Below are 18,616 nucleotides of genomic sequence, written 5' to 3' on the forward strand. Positions count from 1 at the left end.
TTCTTTCTAATACTGAGACCTTTACTTACCATTTGGTACACTTATTCTTTCAATTTTTGAGGTGTTGCAGTATTTAAACTGAAATGAAGCTCAGTCTAACATGTCAAATGCTTTTAAAACTTTGTGGTTTGCTTGTTTTTTAATTATCCTCCAGGAGCAGAATCTCGCATGGTGGTAGGTGGTGTGCGGGGTTGTTTTTTTCTGTGAGGTTCTTACTGTAGAAGCAGGTTCCCATCTGCTCATTCCTTCCAACGTTTTTATTCTCTGCACGGTACCTCAAATTCCACTACAAAGACACGATTCCAATCTGCTCAGGGGAGAGTGTTGTCACAGTTAAGGAGACCTGTTGTCTCCTTCTGCCCACTATTAGGTTTCCTTTGTGCAAGAGAAAAGTAAATAAGACTAAAGAGTTTTGAATGTTTTCTCTTCCTTTCTGCTGTTTATTTTCGAGCATGGCTGGATATGATAAGACCTAACAGCATTCCTAAGTGGAGTAGCTCTTGTGACAGTGGTCACAGACCTGTGAAATTCAAGGATTTTCATTGGTGATGGTCAGAAAATCTGTCTCTTGTCAATTTAATAAGCTCACATCTGTGTTTAGGGACAACGTGGCGAACGGACAGATTAGAGGTACAACTGTGGGAATCGTTATCATCAATAGCATACACTTATTTTACACGGAACAGGGTTTTTCGGGTGCCACTTGAAACTTCTTTGCTCCCTGGCTGAGGTATAGTGGTTTGATATATATCTAATGTGATTGATTTGTTTCATAAAGCGTATTACTTTCTACAAGGGAAGAAAAACTTGGTCTCAGTATGTTTTTAACCTTGCAAGCCTCTACTGTGGACAAATGTCTAGGGTTCTTTATATGGTACTTGAAATCGAGGTTATCTTTCCAAAGAAGTATGTAGAAACTTGAAAAAAACAAAAGCAGAGATTACATCTCTGGTTTCTCCAGCTCAGAAATACCTGTGGTTATGTGCTTTAAGGATCCAAAACTTACAGTCCCTGTAAGAAATTCAGTGCTGAGTTCAATTTGCAGAGTTGCACATCCTTATTTTAAGCAAAAATGTGTCATTTTTAACAAAGGCAGAATCAAAAGAACATACAAGTAGCAGTTACTTAAGGCTTGCCTTAATTTTTAGTTTTCTTAGGTGCACATTTAATTGGATGCTTTTTTGTAAAAGTAATGGGATTTTTGTATTGTTCTCCTTTCCTAATGAAAAAGAATGTGACGGGTTGCTGTTAAACTTTGTTCTTTTAACAAATGTGGTTCTTTTCTTTTTATTTTGTTAAACTGGAGCAATGCCTGTTGAATGTGCAGGTACTCCGTGGTAAAGATCCAGTACTGATGTATTGTGATGTCCTGACATTTATTTTAGAAACAGTAAACCGTGATTGAGTACAAGCCTGCATTCCGTTGGAATGACTGCTGTTCGAGCAAGCTGAATAATTTAAGATTAAAATAGCCTTTAAGGTTTTTATGCCTTAGTTTTACACACACACACACCCTTTTTTTTGTGTGTGTGGAGGAGATGGTCTTCAATAGACCTTCCATTTCTTCTGAATTCCAAACTGAGGAAACTGGTGATGGGTTTGGCTTTTGACTTGTTTCCAAGGAGCTCTTTAAGAATACTCAGAGGTGGGTGTCTTTGAGACAGCTCTGCAATTAAAAGGAAAAGAAAAAAAGGTTTTTCAGGACTACTCCCTGGTTAGCACAGTTTCTGGGATGATAGCCGAGGAACCTTTCCAGTATTCAGAGGAAGTCAGACTTGGTCTGAAATCTCCAGAGGAGCCAATTAAAGGTATTTCTGCTGGTAAAGTGGAGGACTTCGTGGAATGTACTAATACCAAAGGAAAGTAAGGGTGGAATTTTCTTTCCTGATTTGTGATTTCTAACATCTTCTGTTTCCAACAAAGTCCAGTTTGCCTTTGTCAATGGCAGGGATGTGTTTGACAGTCAAAGAAGTGAGGAAACGCCCTTTTCCCTTTAAAAAAAAGAAAGAAAAAGATCTTTTATGACTTCCTACGAGTAGAACCAGTGCTTTAGCTGTATACATTATACACAAATCCTCGATCGTGAAGGGAAACCGTTTTCATTAAAAAACTCATGTTGTTCAGTTCAGATGAACAGAATTTACCTTTCTGAAAGAGTCTCTTAAGTGGCTAGACTAAAGGTACGATTTCCTTGCTGTTTGACTTGAAATATCTTTAACCATGTCAACAGTGTGGCTATACGTAGGCTTTACTTCTGGCTGTGTACCTCTGTTTATTCTGGGTGGATTTAGTCCCTCCAAGACAGCTGTTTCCTTTGAGGGATGAGTCTGTCTTCTGCAAAGGATTCAAGGGCAGCTTTTCAATTCTTGGAAATGCTTTCTTGGATTTCAAAGAACTGGCATGCTCCCTTTACCCCTTTTTTTTCCTCGGTGTAATGCTAAAGACATGCTTCACTTCAAAAAGGAAAAGAAAAAAAAAAAAGAGGCTTTTTATGAATGTGCAAACAGCGGTCTCCTGCTGCTGGAAATGCGTACATAGGCACGCATTTGCCAGAGAAAGAAAGGTCGTTTATCTTCCCTATTTATCTTGGTATGTCTTCATTTGGATGTGTTGTCTACGTGCATATTCACAGAGAGGGATTTCCAGGGCTGCGGAGTTGGAGAGGATGCGGGACATGCTCTGCCCTGTTCGCCCCAGGTGTGGCACGCAGGTACGTGGGTGTTGCTGAGACGGAATTTCTTTCTCAAGTGCACCCTGAAAGTAAACGCTGCCACCGCATCCTGATCAGCAGTTACAAGTAAATCACCTTTCTGTTTTCAGCAGATGTGGTTGAAGCAGAATTGTAACAACTGTATTAGACGGAGAAATGAATGCGCCGCGTCCAGCAGATGGAGGGGGTAGGGAAGGGTTGGGTTTTTTAGAAAGCAAAACAGTTGGAAACTCGGTGAAGCGCAGTTTTCTGCTCTGTGGTCTGCATTCCCACCCCAGAGGCGCCCAGCTCGCATCCATTATACTTTCTTTTAAACTTTGGGCCCTCAAAACTTATCTTTGATTCTTGAATGGTAGTTGTGAGGAATAAAGATGGCGTTATTTATGTGGAAATAACAACCAGAAATCTCACACTAGGTGTGTCACACCTCGATTCTTATACAGGTTTGTTTTCTTCCAATTTTGTAACACTAACTGACTAAAGCGTAAACTGGAGAGAGTTAGCATTAAAACTTTAAACTGTCAGCTTTGTCCTTACTAGGACTAGGAGCTAGGGAGAAGCATGGTTTGTCTTTGAGAAATAAAGAAACGATGTCCAGGGCTCACTTCGCCCTGTTCAGCATTCAGATGTCTTTTCCTTCCTTTTTTATGCAGTACCGTGCCGAAATGTCAGCTGCTTTAATGTTGACAGAGTACGAACTGAAAAAGCTGAAGGAAAAAAGAACATCCTTAGCTAAAGATAAGGATATATCTGACTTAATGGACCCAAAAAAGTTTAAAGTCAAGGGACATGCCTTGGCTGTGTCCCATCCCTACATCGGGGGATAAGACCAGAGCAAATTCATCAGCTTCCCTACCCACCTGCAGAATCGTATTTTTCACAGGTAGAAGGCATGGGTGCAGGGTTTGAAGACTGTGTATTCCAGCCAATTCCCTTATTTGAGCTTTTTGGAAGGAGAAGGGCTGAAGCACATTCAACCAAGACATCACTAAAGCAGTTTGTTAAACTGCGTTACTGTGTTAGTATTTGCTTGTTCTTTTCCTGTTTGACTCTCCCCTTCTATCCATATTCAGTTTTTATCTTCCCAAACCATTTGCAGTTTGCAGGTTGTAGTCCATCCTACGGTGTCTGTATTTTGTTCTGTTTTGAGTTGCTGTTCTTGCAGTATTTCCATTCCATCCAGGTTTGTCTACATCAGCCTCCTGAGTTTTTGCGGGTATTTCTGCACAATGTTGTTGCTGTATTCTACCCAGTAATAGAGGAGACCCGAGCATTTGATTGGAGATCCAGTTTGTGGTGGAGGAATGGAAAGAGACTCTAGCGCAAAGCTCTGCGACTCAAATGATACCCAGTTTCTTCTGGCAGCAGTGCCAGCTTCCTTCTCGCTATTTGTTTTCTTATGCTGCCACCTTAGTTGTGCTGTCATAGGTGTTGTGACTGTTTGGCAAACTCAGTCTGAGTTAAAATGAATCACTGTTTTAGTGTTGTTTTTAATCCAGATCAGTTCCGCAATCTTGTTGGCTGCATCGTCTTGCAGACTGACACAATTGAGAAAACTGGGGGAAGAAAGGAGATGCCTGCGCGATTGTGCCGGCACCGCGATGTTACTGCTCCACCGGGGAATAGGCTACTAAACCCTTGTTTATGAGCATCCCTCATCATCCACTGCAGCATTCCTGGTTCCCACACGCATCCCAAGAAAGATATGGCCTATCTTGAAAAAGAGCAAGAGGGTTGTCAGTCTAACCTCAAGTCACTGAGAATACTTAACTTCTAGCCATGGTTCCACCCGTTCATCTTCATCTCTGTCCTCCAAGTCTCTTCTGCTTTTTCAAACCCGCTGTATTTTGACCCAATAAAAGGTAGTGGATGCTGTGGTTAGTCTGGAGCAGAGCTGGTATACACCATACTGATTCCAATCAACTACCAGGCAGGCAGAAGTTGAACACTCTGCTTTCCAGCTGCTGAGTGCGTCAGGTACACTTGGTTCCTCCTAAACCGAGGACGGAGCTTGAAGAGCGTTAGGGGATTGGGCATATGGTAGAGCTGTTCTAATGTGTCTGCTGCTGTCTGTAAAGGAGAATGCAGATGTATTACACAGGATTATTTTTTTTATCTACTGACTTTCTCATTTAAAATAGATTCTTGTGATAATACAGTACAGGGGTAGCAGGTCGGTCACAAAATTCGTTTCACATTCTGTGAACACTAACAAGACTCAAAACTGGGCCAGGTAGGTATTTTTGGTGTTATAGAAAGCTGTTTTATACAGCAATGGTTACATATCCAAATCTAATTTCTACACATGTACAGTAATACATGTGCTTTGGGGCAGTGGAACTTTTTGATGTATAGAAGCAGACTGGAGTGCACTGATTTCTAACATCAATTAGATACATGTAGGAATGTCTAAAATCATTCCTGGTCTAGTAGAAGATCTAGAAAATAGGTACCATTTACCTTTTTTCTTCCCCCTTCCTTTTCTCTGCCACATGCCGACATGCATTGTAACAGATGACAAGGCATAGTTGTATCGTTAGTTAATATGTGCCTGCCTTCTGCAAACTTGAAGTGGCAAGAATTCAAAACTATAGACCTGCAAATGTAAGCAGTATTTTAAAAAAAAAGGTAGATGGTACTGTGATATTCAGACTAATTATAATAGACAAAAATACCCTTGGTCTTTAGAATGCCCGTTTTACTTGTGCAAATACTCTTGATATCCTTGGATGAGAGAGACACACAAAATAACATTTCAAAAACAATATAGATAGCACTTTGGCGTTGTTCTGAAAACACGTAGATCTGCAGGTGGCTTCAAGTCATAGAATCAGGGAATATCTTAATTTGGATCCATAAGGATCATCAAGTCCAACTCCCTGCTCCTCGCAGGACTGCCTAAAACTAAAACATAGGACTAAGAGCATTATCCAGATGCTCCATTAACTCTGACAGGTTTGGGGCCATCACCACTTCCCTCGGTAGCCTCTTCCAAGGGCCGACCAACCTCTCAGTGAAGAACCTTTTCCTGATGTCCCATCTGAACTTGCCCTGATGCAGCTTCACTCCATTCCCTCGTGTCCTATCACTGATCACCAGAGAGAGGAGATCAGCCCCTCCTCAAGTCAAGAGCACATCCTCCATTAATGTTTACCCATATGGGACTGGATCCAAGGAAGCTCCTAGACTTTGCAACTGCAACTGAGGGTAGTGAGTTCTGTATGTTAAGGTTCTGGAAAACTGAACTTACTGTCAACATTTAAAATAACTGCTCTGTTTATTTCGGAAGCTCTACCAGCGTGCTGTAGGATCAGAAGAGTGCTGATTCAGCCGAGGAGACCGGAAAGCACAGCTGTACCGGCTCTGTGTCAGTGCTGTCGGCGTGTGCTCGGAGGTTCCCTGTGGAATGACGTGTGGATGTGGGGAGGCACTTCGGATCACTGATGTGTGTACGGCTTAACTGTGAGAGATGCTGAGCCACTTACATGGATGTGTTGCTTGAGTTGATGGTGTCTCTGGGCTTGCATGGTGACAAAATCCTGGGCAAACTGGGAAAACGTGTTTTCAGGCTGTGGTTTCAATAAGTACTTGTTTTGCTGAATCAGTTCCCCAGTGTAGTTTAGCATGTGATGTACAAACGTGTTTGTTGGATCAGTGCAGGAGAGAGAAAGTAGCATGATAATGAGAGAAAGGGATGTGGGCTTTGCTCTCTGAATGTCAGACATCGTGTCATTGGAGGACAACCTGCGTTTTGGTGTTTTGAAGGCATTCTGGAGTTCTCCTTTATAGAAATTGTAGTTTAATTTGCATCAGAGCTTTGTAGTTTGCTTTTGTCCAGCTTTTCATTTAAGTTCCCCATATAAATCTCTCATCAGGAATTACAATCCTTGATATATAAATAGCATTTGACATATTTGAAGTGCTTCACAAACGTTGACACCGTGTCCCTGTGTCGGAGGTGGTACTCAAAGACTTTTTCTAGTGCGAGACACTTTCTCCTTCCTACTAAATAAGGAAATTAGGTTTGTAGTCACACTGGGAGTATATTGTTCCATCTTCAATTTATTCATAGTAGCACATCAGCTTTGTTAATTTACAAGCAAGCAATTCATTTTGACTCATTTACAGAAGCAGAAGGTATTACTGGTACGTACTGGGAGAGCCTCGGGTATCCTGCGCCTCTCAGCCTTTCTCTGGTCTGTCTTGACTTTTCAACAGCCTCCTAAATACACTGTACTGTAAATTCTATTTTTGAACACATTCTCCTAATTTAGGACAAATACTAATCTATTTTTTCAAATTTGCTGGTTTGAATATCCATGGGTTCTTCAGATAGATGAGTAAAAATGAGTGCTATCCAGTTTCCTAGCTATTGAAAAAGCTTTTTTTTTTTCTTCCGTCTGGGTTAAAGGGAGGGAAAGGTGACCTATCACTTACCTGTTATGGATAGGAAATTCCCCTAAGGGCTTCCCATTCGCTTTTGCTCAGCTGTACTTGCCCATTTTATGTTTGGGATGTAAATGTTAACTCTGGAAACCTAATTAAAGTCAACGTGATTAGTCAACAGCATTCAACTGGCATATGATTGTGTGACTTCCTTATGTATTTATGAGAATGACAATAGACACAAGAAAACTCCTCATAGACCTTTATATTCATGTAGGTATCCTGTGTACACCCCGAGTGAAATCTCCTTCTGGAGTAGGTTTCTGCCGGAGTCAAGCTCTCCTGCGAGCATTTCTAGCTGTATTAATTTGAGGTCGTAAGTTTGTAATCAAGGTTGAAACTGTGGTGTTCCTGACCTGTTTTTTTTCCACTCAGGAATGCGTCTGAGGAGCCGAAAGGGGGGTTGTAGTCAGGTCTGGAGAGATTTCAGACGTCTTTGGCTATGCTTCCAGTTACCGTTCGTCATGACATATCTCAGCGGGATGTCTTAGTCGCTATTGTGCAGTGGTTAAACAGTTAAAATGTTCGTCTGGAAACTTCTGATTAAGCATTCTGTTCACTACCATGAAGAACATGAGGCGTGTTTCTGGCAGGGCTCCTCACATTGTGACCACGAAAGAGAAGCTGTCATCCATCCTGGAGTGATGGCGGTGGCTTTGTTTGATGCTCCAAGTGTCTCCACTTGGTCTCTGGAGGCTGTCCAGAACCCAAGGAGACGCTACGGACTGTTTACTACCCGATCGGAGTTAAATACACTGACCCGATTACGGTTGCGGTTCCAGCGCAGCTCTTGGAGATTAATCTTGTGCTGTTTGGAAATAGCAGCCAGCTAAAACAAACCCCGTCCGGCTCACGGAAACGCGCTATGCTGTTCACGTGCTGAACGAACCACGCTGTGGTGGTGGTGGGTTATGTTGGTTGAAGGTGCGGCTCTAAATGTTTTAAAATTCAACTTCTCTGGTTTATTAATAAAAAAGTAAATAAGCAAATAGATGTTTGAGTTGAGAGGCTTCTCCTGCAGACCAGCCGTTTTGAGTGTCTTAATCACCACATTTCCTTATTTCTCTGGTTTTTGGATTCTGGCTATGGTTTGTTAGTGTCTGGAATGAGCTCGCTGGCATTCCGCAACGAAAAGAAGAGATGCTTGTTTTGCGTAAAGCATCAGTTCTTCCTTTCTGGGCATACATCAGTTTTTCGAATGTGTTTTCAAGCACTTGCAGTTGGTCGCCTTTGCAGCAATGCTGCCATCCTCTTAGTGTTTACATTAAAGTCGACTTTTTCTTGAGTTGCAGTATGTGCTAATTGCTGCTAATTATTTTCTTGGGGTGATACCAACTACCTGGCCAGAAGGGATGAGGTACCCTTCTTACATAATTTAGAAAATACATTTTACTTTCTTGTTATTATTTACTTTTGGTTCTGTGATAGGTTTAGAATTGATTGTTAGTATAAAAAGGACAGAAGCTTCAAAATCTCACTTGCTTTTGGTGGGAATTAAGACTGACTTCATCAGTCCTTTTGAAATCCCAACCTGAAAACTAGAGAGGTTCTGAGAGGTCTGGCTTCATTCTTCCCTGAGTAAATACTACTGCTTTTAGCTGAGCCTTATTCATCAGTATTCTTGGTGCTTCATGGTCATAGATAATTTTGCCTTCATTTTTTTTTTCTTTCCAAAGCCATTTCTTATCACGGCAGGCATAACCGCCTTTTAAAAACATGTACCCCCATTTTCATTATCAACTGACATTGTCAGAGGTGGGGGAAGGGGTGGATTTCCGAAAACAAACTCTGCGTGTTATGCGCTCTATTTATGCAGGGTGTAGAAAGAGATGAAAATGAATGAATCTCTTCTGTCCGCATGCGTATAGGAATGCTGGCGGTGTTCCCTTTCGAGGAGAGCACGCCTGCCAAAATGTTAGGCTTTGCTAACTAAGCAGAGATTGTCCTTTGGGTGAAGAAGAGGTTAAATGTGCCTCTGTCACTTCTGAGAGTACTTGGTGGTGGTTATGCGTTTCCTGGGATACAGGCAACTGTTCTCCTTCGCAGTAATACATACAAAGACCCTTAAATACAGGCAAGAAACAAACTCAGCCAATTTTTGTACGGTGTGATCAATACGTTTAATTCAGACTTACAACTGTTCACCAACCTGATCTTTGGAACTTTCTGGGGAAGGTTACCAAAAGTTAACTGCTTTAAGAGGAGACAGGATGAGTAACTGGAAGAGTTTCATTGAGGGCTGATGAATGACGGAAACAATGCTTGGCTCAGGAAACCCGCTCGGATAAAAATAGTCTGAGGCTGGGAGAGCACTTAGAGGAAGCGTCGTATGTGCTTGCCTGGTGTCGCCTCTTCCCCCGGCATCCATCTGTGGTCACTGTGGTTCTTCCTTCAGTTGTGTCACTGGCCTACCTGCAGGGACGTTAACTTGCGTTTGCATCAGGCATTTGTCCCACCAACTCGGGCACCTTCCGGCTGCTGGGACTCACCTGTTGCTGGTGTGGTGTTGCCAGCTGGGAGTGCCACATGAAAACTTCCATTTGCCAGTGCGTTTTGCAGTCTCCCTCCCACGTGATGCGGTCTTCTCCAAGCATCTCGCATGCTTTGCTGTTTCTGTCCGTATTCCTTCCAAGTGTAGGGCTTGCAGCTCCTGGGCATGGGAGGAGGGTGTTGGGAGGCACTGCTGGCCCTGAAGCAAACGCTGCTTCTGAGGATGCTCATACTGCTGCTGGTGGAGACAGGGTGCTGGGCTTGATGGAACCCCTTCTGACTGAGACTCCGTGAACTTGCTAAACACGGCTTGTGTTTCCTTCTTGTAGCTTTGAAAGGTATTTTTGTTTTTACATTTCACTATGCACTGTGTTGCTTCTGGGAGATTATTTAAAGGTTGCAGTTTGGTAAGATGTGTGAGCTGATCTAACAGCTCACTGTCACCTCACCAAAAGCATCATTCCACTCCTACACGTGTCATCTTCCCCCTCTATTCAGACTCAGTGCTGCCTTCATTCTCTTTTTTGCGGTTAGTTTTCTGCTTGCTTAATTTGCAGAATCGGGGTCTTAAACAATTTCTTTGGGATGTAAAATAATAAATTTGGGGAAACAATGTCATCCTGTTAAAAACAAAACAAAAAACTGACAAAAACAAACAAAACCAACCGAACAAACAACAAAAAAACCCCATAAAAACCCATTTGCCTATCTCACTCCAACAGCCCACCTCCAGCTCCTGTAGAACTTACCACTGGCTACGTGATGATGTTTTCTGAAATTCTGAGCCGGGATCAGCAGCTTGTGCACCTGTGTGTGTATATACGTGCGTATGTATGTATATATATGTGTGTATACACACACGCGCGAGCATTTTCAGTAGGAAATTTTCAGACCATTGCAGGGTGCGAAGCAAAGGACTGTGAATTCCCGAGAGAAGTGTCTGGGAGCGGTGATAGCTCCGGCTCCTGCTGAGCTCTAAACGCTGTGCTGGCAGGATCTGCCGCCTTGCAGAGACGAGCGTTACCTTCTACCGGGTGGTGAGGCAGCAACTCTGATCTCCTGCTGACTTTCTAATCTGGGTAAGAGCAGGACAGCCTGCCACGCTGCACCTGAAAGGTTGCTAATCCACCATCTACTAACACGTTTGAATTTTAGTTGCTGTGTATTAGACCTTTCTAGGGTCTAACATGGAAAGGAAACTGCAATCTTGTTATGTTGGGTTTTTTTTTCCTTTCTTGGGCAAGAGATCCTCAAATTACGAAATTTACTTCAGGGCAAACGAGTAGGACACTTGTTTTGCTTGAGCATCTTCCCAAATCACTGTCTTTTGCCTCATTTTATAAGGGATCTGTGCTGAATCTCGGGAGAGAATGAGTGGTGGGAAGAGGGGGAAGGAAACCAAGGGGCTGTGACGTGACCTACTAAATCCTGGCTGTCGCGGCACTAAATAGGATGAAATTCTAAGATGATTTTCCAGTTGTAGATGGAGAGTGACTATTAAAGGCTGGTGGTGGGTTTTTTGAACAAATACATCTTGCTTTCATGCACAAATCTGCTTTTTATGTTTTGGCTTTTATGTTATTCTGTTTTACATAGAGGAAATAGTGGCTTAATTCTGATAAGATGCATGGAAACGTATTTACTGATGTTTTGTGAAGGCAGGCCAGTAAAACTTCAAAAGTTATAAATGGTTGTCTGAAACTGTAGCTTACAATTGAACATGTTTAGTATTCTTAATGACGGTGATACCTGATTTATTGCTTAGTATTTTGTATAGGGTATTACATGGTAATATTTTTCATTTTTTTAAAAATACCTGTTGCATTTTACGGCTTGTAAGGAGTGTGTGTTTCTCTGTTTTAGGGCATAATTCAGAAGATTGTGGACAGTCACAAAGTGAAAAATGTGGCCTGCTATGGGTTACGGCTCAGTCATCTGCAATCTGAGGAGGTTCACTGGCTACACCTGGACATGGGGGTGTCCAATGTGAGAGAGAAATTTGAACTAGCCCACCCTCCAGAAGAATGGAAGTAAGAGTATAAATCTGTTCAGTTTCAAAATCGAGTCATATAAGTCTTTTTGCCTTGTCATGAAAAACAACTCTATAATTTGCTTTTTTAAGGAAGATGCTCTTGTGGTGGAATAGAAGTGATGGAACAGGAAAAATCCCCGCAGCTTTTCACATCAAAGAGCTTTAAGCAGTGAAGAACACTTTTGTTGTTGTAATGGGCTTCCTGCGAACTGGAGAGAACGGATGAGTGTTCTTATCTGGGATTTAGAGGAGGCATAAAGTAGGAGCAGAAATCTCCTAGTCATTTGTCCTCAAAAACCTGCAGAACTTGTATCTAGTGAACCGGCCCTGTCTCAGGTTTTGTCATCCTTAAAAGTTTTAGGACAGGAATCCTATTCCTATGTGTGGTATAAGCACACCACTGAAAATTTACAAGGATAAATTTTGTTATTTAAATGAAAACAAGAGATTATAGTTAAGTACTGATTGTATTTAGATGTAGACCAAGTAAGAGGAAGGTAATTTGAAAAGAGTGAAATGCAGTGAATAGATCAGTTTATCCCTCTGCAGTTGTAAAACTATTTATTGGGTAATGAATTGAGGCCCAGAGCGATGAGTGACATCTGCCTTTCTTCTAACTGGGATCTTCAGTTATTCCAGGAGCAATGAACAATAGAAAGGTAACTGCAGAACTTGGTGTTTTTTTCATAGCCTATGTACGTTTGCTGAGATAGTTCCATGATACTGGTTAGTTAGTTAAAAGAAGTGGTATGACCTGTGCTCTCTGAAGGCTGAGTTTTCTTCAGCTTTTTAGCAGAGTAAGCTGAAAAGGCAAAGAGCAAGCAGATGGTGCATGCTCTGGAGAGGATGTAGGCTGGAGGGGAAGAAGGGAAAGATTGTCCACTTTCCTGGTAGAAAGATGAGAGGAAACTAGAATTGCTTGCAAAAGGACACAATAGTCTAGCAGAGAAGATTGGGAGCTCAGAGTTTTAAAATACCATTAAACTATGGTTACTAGTTCATTGCAGGGGTTTTGTGCATGTTTTTCTGTGGTTTATGTTCAAAACCACAACTTGTGCAGAAGTTCCTGATTATTAAAGGTTACACATCTTCTGCAAAATTACTGCAAATAGCCTATATTCTATTTCTTGCAAATCGAGTTAGTATGTACTAGCAGATGTCACAACTGCTGATCTTCAGTTTATAAATTCTCTTTACAGGCCCAGTGTTAACAAACGCAACAAATTGAAACAAATTAGGAGTGTTTAAAACAGGTTTCAGACACGTTGCGCATTCTCTTCTGTGCATGTTACGCTTCGTTGTTTCGGGGACGTGCATCAATATTTTTCCTTTGGCACTTTATAAGAAAGGTGTCTCACTTAGCTTAGGAAGTAGGGGATTCCTGAATCCTTTCCATGATAGTAGTGCTGCGCATGTGAATAATTTATGGAAATTTGTTACATAGTGTACAAGTGTCAGTTCCAGTTTTATTCGGCAGCGGAACTCACGTTGCGCACATTGCAGAACAAAGTTAATCAGTTTTAAAAGCAAAGTTATGTGATTGTTTTGAAGTTTGTGGACAGGAATTGTATAAAATACTCATGAAAGAGCTATGATAAGACGTAAATTATTCAGTACCTTTCCAGAGTGTCATTTAATGTTTTATCGAATACATACAGCATGACGTACCTTTTAAACCCGTGGAGATTTGCTGTGCTTAATCAAAACGCTGCTGTCATATTTGTAATACCATAACACAGAGTGTTTAAGATCATATGACAGTACTTGTAAAAATATTTAGATTAGTAAAGGGGGAGAAGTCTTGGAATGCTTCTTAAATTAAAAGCTTCCTATAATGTTAGTGAATCAGTAACTGACTCCCGTGTGATTATTTTTATTGTTTTTTAATCATATAAACGAAAAGGGCTGTATATTCACAGTGTTCGGAAATTAGATCTCAGACGTTCTCCTGGACTACTCCAGATACTAGAAGTTAGACTGATTGTCAGTACGCTGTACACAAAAGTTGCCAGAAAAAAATCCATCTCCTGTATATGCAGTTTTTGTTTGGTGCTGTGCTGCTCATAATCCTGCAGAGGATCCGCTAGTGAAGGGGAGAAACAGGGATATGACTCTGCTTGAGCTGGCACAGCTGTAGTTAGAGCTCCGGAAGAGTAAATAATAGTGGACTTTAGGGCAGCAAGGTCAACCAAAATTCTCTCACTCCAAATTTTGTTCCCTCTTCCTGTGGCCAACAGTTCACTTGCAGGAGCACACACAATTTAGCTTTGCCAAACTGGCAATGGGTAACCTCAATCACGTGGCAAAAGACGAACAGGAAATCATTGCTTACTGGAAGTCTTTTTTTCCCACCCTCATGTTTGCTTTTATGTACTACTTTGACCTTCTGTTTGCTAAAAAAAAAGTTTGGATTTTGCACAAGATAGGAGAGGTCTGAACTGTCTAGTAGCTTTAAAAAAATATAAATCAGTAAAGTCCTAAAACTTCAATTTTTCCTACGAAGAAGAAAGATTGGCCTTAAAATTCAGATAAAAGTCTTCCATTAACTATGCCTGCATTTTCACTGTGCGCTTACTGTAGGAATGTTCACGTTCATTAACTGTATCAAACAAAATGTCCTTTTCCCATTTTATTTTATTCTCTAGCAATGACGATAATTCCATCCGGCATCGGAAGATTCCGAATGCATCTAAATCATGGTGCCAAAAATGATCAGTTATAATTATTGGAACTGTTTGCTTATTTGTTTGTAGCAGTTTGTTCAGGAAATAAGTATTCTGAGTCTCCTGTGTTTTCTGTCATGTTGGGTAATACTGTCTTTCTTCGTTGAGTTATACAAGATTTAGCACTACAGAAGCATTGTGTAATTTCAGTGTCGTTCCATGCAGTTGTTTTAGAATAACTGTAGTCTTCCAAATGCAGTCTGAGAGTTTTGTTCATTACTGAATTCCAGTAACACTGTTAGTTTTATCTTACAGTAACATAAATTGTTAGATGTTCCTTAAGCATCATATGAAGGTCTGTATACCTGTCCATGCAAGATGATCCCAGACAACAAGTGAAATACAAAATCCCAGGGGTTTTTTGTGGGAAGGCAATGAAGACTAGAGTGGATTTGTTTGCGTCAGGTTTCCTCTTAGTGTTTATGCTAGCGAGGCAGACTTGGGCATGTGTCACTTTGTAATGAAGAAATTATTCTTTGCCTGTAGTATTATTTTAATGATTGGATATTTCCAAGGGTATAAGGGTGGAAGATGAAAGAGCCTTCCTCCCTTAACCTTCATCTGTACCCTGTACAGCTAGGTGAACTAGGGTTAGCAAGATGTGAGACTCTTAAATCATAGCGTCAACCCTGGTCATTTTTGGTAGTACTGAGGCTTCGACAGCAGTCACAGCAGCTCTCCTTTCTGTCCCTAAAAATGGTATGTGCTAAAACAATGTACCATTTGCTGGCCTTTTTTGTCCCACAAGAGGAAAATCGAGATTTGAGTAACAAATTGTTCCCCACGGGATAGACATCATCCGGTTCTGTACTTAAGGGTTGTAGGTAAAGCAGATCTTTGTAACCGGTCAACATTCATACTTTGGCTCTAACAGGTAGAGGATGTCCCAAAAGAAGCCCCAGTGCTTAGCAGTCCTGTACTCTAAGTTTTGATAGCTGCGATACAAATGCCTTGCTGCTGACACAAAGGCCCAGACCACCTGCAGAATGATTTCATGAGTTGTCAAACTTGATCTGAAAGCTCTGTACTTCTTATCTCCACAGTCTGTTTTCTCTCCTCTTGCTCCCAGTCATCCAGTCCTTTCCCCTTTCTTCCATGAGCCTTAACGCTTGTCTGATTCCTCAGTGAGCTGATTCAGTTCATTAAACTCACACAAGGCTGTTTTCTCCCTCCTTTGTCTGCCCTTTTTTTTTTTTTTGTTCCCATTTTCTCCTTTCTGGTGACTTTTTTGCTGATGTGAACTGAATCAGAACCTGCTGGAAGCAACCTATGTAGTTGGGACTGGTGAGATTATTTCTTCTTCCAGTACCTAAAGGGGGCCTACAGGAGAGCTGGGGAAGGACTTTTTACTAGGGCATGTAGTGACAGGACGAGGGGGAATGGCTATAAACTGGAAGAGGGCAGGGTTAGATTAAACATTTGGAAGAAGTTTTTCACTTTGAGGGTGGTGAGGCACTGGAACAGGTTGCCCAGAGAGGTCGTTGAGGCCCCATCCCTGGAGGTGTTCAAGGCCAGACTGGACGTGGCCTTGGGCAACCTGGTCTAGTGGGAGGTGTCCCTGCCCATGGCAGGGGGTTGGAACTCGATGATCTTCAAGGTCCTTTCCAACCTAAACCATTCTATGATTCTATGAACTTACTCTTCTTTGCTTTAAAATCTTTGAAAATGCCTTGTCCATTAATTGTCCCCCAGAAGCGCTCTGTGCTGGTTCTGTCCTGTACGCAAACCAAGTATGTAGAAATCCAGTCAGGTAAATCCGTAGCTTTGTGCCCAAGAAAGTGGCCTGTATTAGTTTGTAAGATGCTGAATTTTCCTTAATTAACTTCACTGTCTCTTTTATATATTCTCTGGTGCCACGGTAACGCCCTCAAGTTGCACGTCAACCTTTGGTACGTATTCGCCGGTCCCTTGCAACTATTCATCGGAGCAATAATAAAATAGCTACCACATTTTTCATTAACATCCGACAATCTGACAAAGTGCAGCTCCAATGGGAAAGGATGAAACTCTTTTAATTAACTGGGAGGTACTGCAATATAGATAAGCAGCTAGCCAGTCACCTTCAAGTGTCAGATTAGCCAACTTTTGGGTCTTCGCTTCTGAATACTCCTTTTCTCCTGTGTGCTGTTCCACGCGGCGAGTCTTGGAAGGCGATGTGGAAACCTGCTGCCATGGAGAGGAATTCACATAGACACAGATACAGGACAAGGAGAGAATAGCAGGAGAAAATGCACCTGGGAAACAATAAGACGTCCATAAGGACATTTTTTCAGAGAATAGTGTTGGTTTTAATTTTAAAATGTAGAATGCACTGTGTTATAGAGCCAAAAAAAATGCAAACAAGTAATTTTTTACGCAGATTTGTCTTATTCCGTATCAGCGTCTGCAGTGGTGGTCAGCGGTAGATTTGAGGGGATATGGCAGAAGGAGGTGGTAGGGGATGGTTCTGCTTGTCTGCTTCTGGACAGTGTCTTCACACTGCCTTCTCTCCCTCGCACTTCAATGTCTGCGGGTACAATTTGGCTTATATCTAAAATTTTATTGATTAATGAGATACCTTCTCTGTATCATGAAATGTAAATGATGATCAGCAACAGAAGGTGATTCTGCATGCCTTTGCAATTAGAGTAATTTTTGCGAGTTTGTCTTAACTGTGACTTGGAACGGGTTTTTTTTTTGTTTATACCTGTCTGTGTCGTTGTATCACAGAACGGTTAGAGTTGGAAGGGACCTTAAAGATGACCTAGTTCCAACCCCCCTGCCATGGGCAGGGACACCTCCCACTCGACCAAGTTGCTCAAATCCCCATCCAACCTGGCTTTGAACACCTCCAGGGATGGGGCAGCCACAGCTTCTCTGGGCAACCTGGGCCGGTGTCTCACCATCTTCACAGTGAAGAATTTCTTCCTTATGTCCAGTCTAAATATCTCCTTCTTCAGGTGTTTTCCACCTCTCTTGTATATCCTACAGTCTGAGGACTCTTTTTAGTTTAAGAACGTGTTTTCTGTGCGCAAGAAGACAAAGCATGCATTTTCCTTTACAAATTAAACTTGCCATAATATGGAAGAAAAAAAAATTCTAAATATTCTTAGTTTCTATCCAGTGTGTGCGCGTATTTTTACAGTTTCTAAATATTTTCCTTATTTTAATGCTTTCTAATGGGACAATGTATTTTCCATGATTTCAAAGCAAAGACGACTCCTGCAACTTTTGTTTGCAGTGGAATCCTAAGCAGCAGTAACTCCTAGTAACTTTTTGTCACATCCCCATATAAGTCTTGACTGCCGGCAGCCAAATCGCTTGCTGAAAGGAGGAAGTTCTTGTCCTGCTGAAACCAACAGACCGAAATGTTGCAATATTTGCTCTTACTATCATGAGTAGATTGTTGAATATACTTATTTTGGGGAAGGGCTGTGAAGAGTTTTATGCTTAGATTATTGGCACACTGAAAGGGATGAGGACATTGATTAGCAGAATTTCATTGCAGGAATGTGTTAGAGGAGGAAGTGTGCAGCGTATGTCAAACATTGTGGGCTGTTACCACAGGACAAGCAATAATACTAAATTTAAGGTTTGGAAGTAGTACTTTAGGGTTGAAGAAGGGATGCATATTTGGTATAGGGCATGAATCAAGCCTAATTCTGAATCTGCCTCACTCCGTGATGTGCTATTAACTTGAGAAATATGACTGTCACATTGAAAACTGGTTCATTTGGCTTTTGCATGCATCTTGATAATCAATAAGGAAGTAAGAAACCCTTTTACAGAGAAATCCCTTTAAAACCTTTGGAACAACTCAGAGGTGAATATTGCAGCATTTAATCAGAGCAGGAGCAGAGTCATGCTCGAGTAAACCCTTGTTTTGTCTGTAGATGTGGCTCCCCGGTGAGTGACACTGGTTGCCAGTCTTACCTGGAGCAGTGGGGTCTGTGTTTTAAGAACCATGCCGGTGATAAGCAAAGATAAAAGCTGTTGCCAGGGGGTCACGGCAGTGGTTTTGGCAGCTCATCTTCTGTCGTCACCTAATTGAGGTTTCCCTTCCTATGGATCTGGACCTGACAGCTCATCTGCTCCAAGTCTCGATGCTTCACTCCTCACTGAAGCTTTGAGAAGGCAGCAGGGTTTTATGTTTGCTTCTGTTACAAAGGTGCTTCATAAACATCTTTATGAAACATCAGATACTACATTCCAGTTTAGTTCTCTGAGTATTCAAAA

General features: G+C 41.6%; 1 protein-coding gene across 2 annotated transcripts in view; it reads left to right on the top strand.

The window, feature by feature from the left end:
• Positions 1 to 18,616, top strand: part of PTK2 (protein tyrosine kinase 2) — a 160,335-nt gene that overhangs the window by 28,949 nt on the left and 112,770 nt on the right. For both annotated transcript variants that reach the window (XM_009888170.1, XM_009888171.1), the window contains one exon: positions 11,510 to 11,676. In XM_009888170.1, the coding sequence (XP_009886472.1) occupies positions 11,510 to 11,676 (167 nt within the window). The remainder of the gene's footprint in view (positions 1 to 11,509; positions 11,677 to 18,616) is intronic.

Source organism: Charadrius vociferus, unplaced genomic scaffold (genome assembly GCF_000708025.1).
Source record: "Charadrius vociferus isolate BGI_N301 unplaced genomic scaffold, ASM70802v2 scaffold276, whole genome shotgun sequence".
Lineage (NCBI taxonomy): Eukaryota > Metazoa > Chordata > Aves > Charadriiformes > Charadriidae > Charadrius > Charadrius vociferus.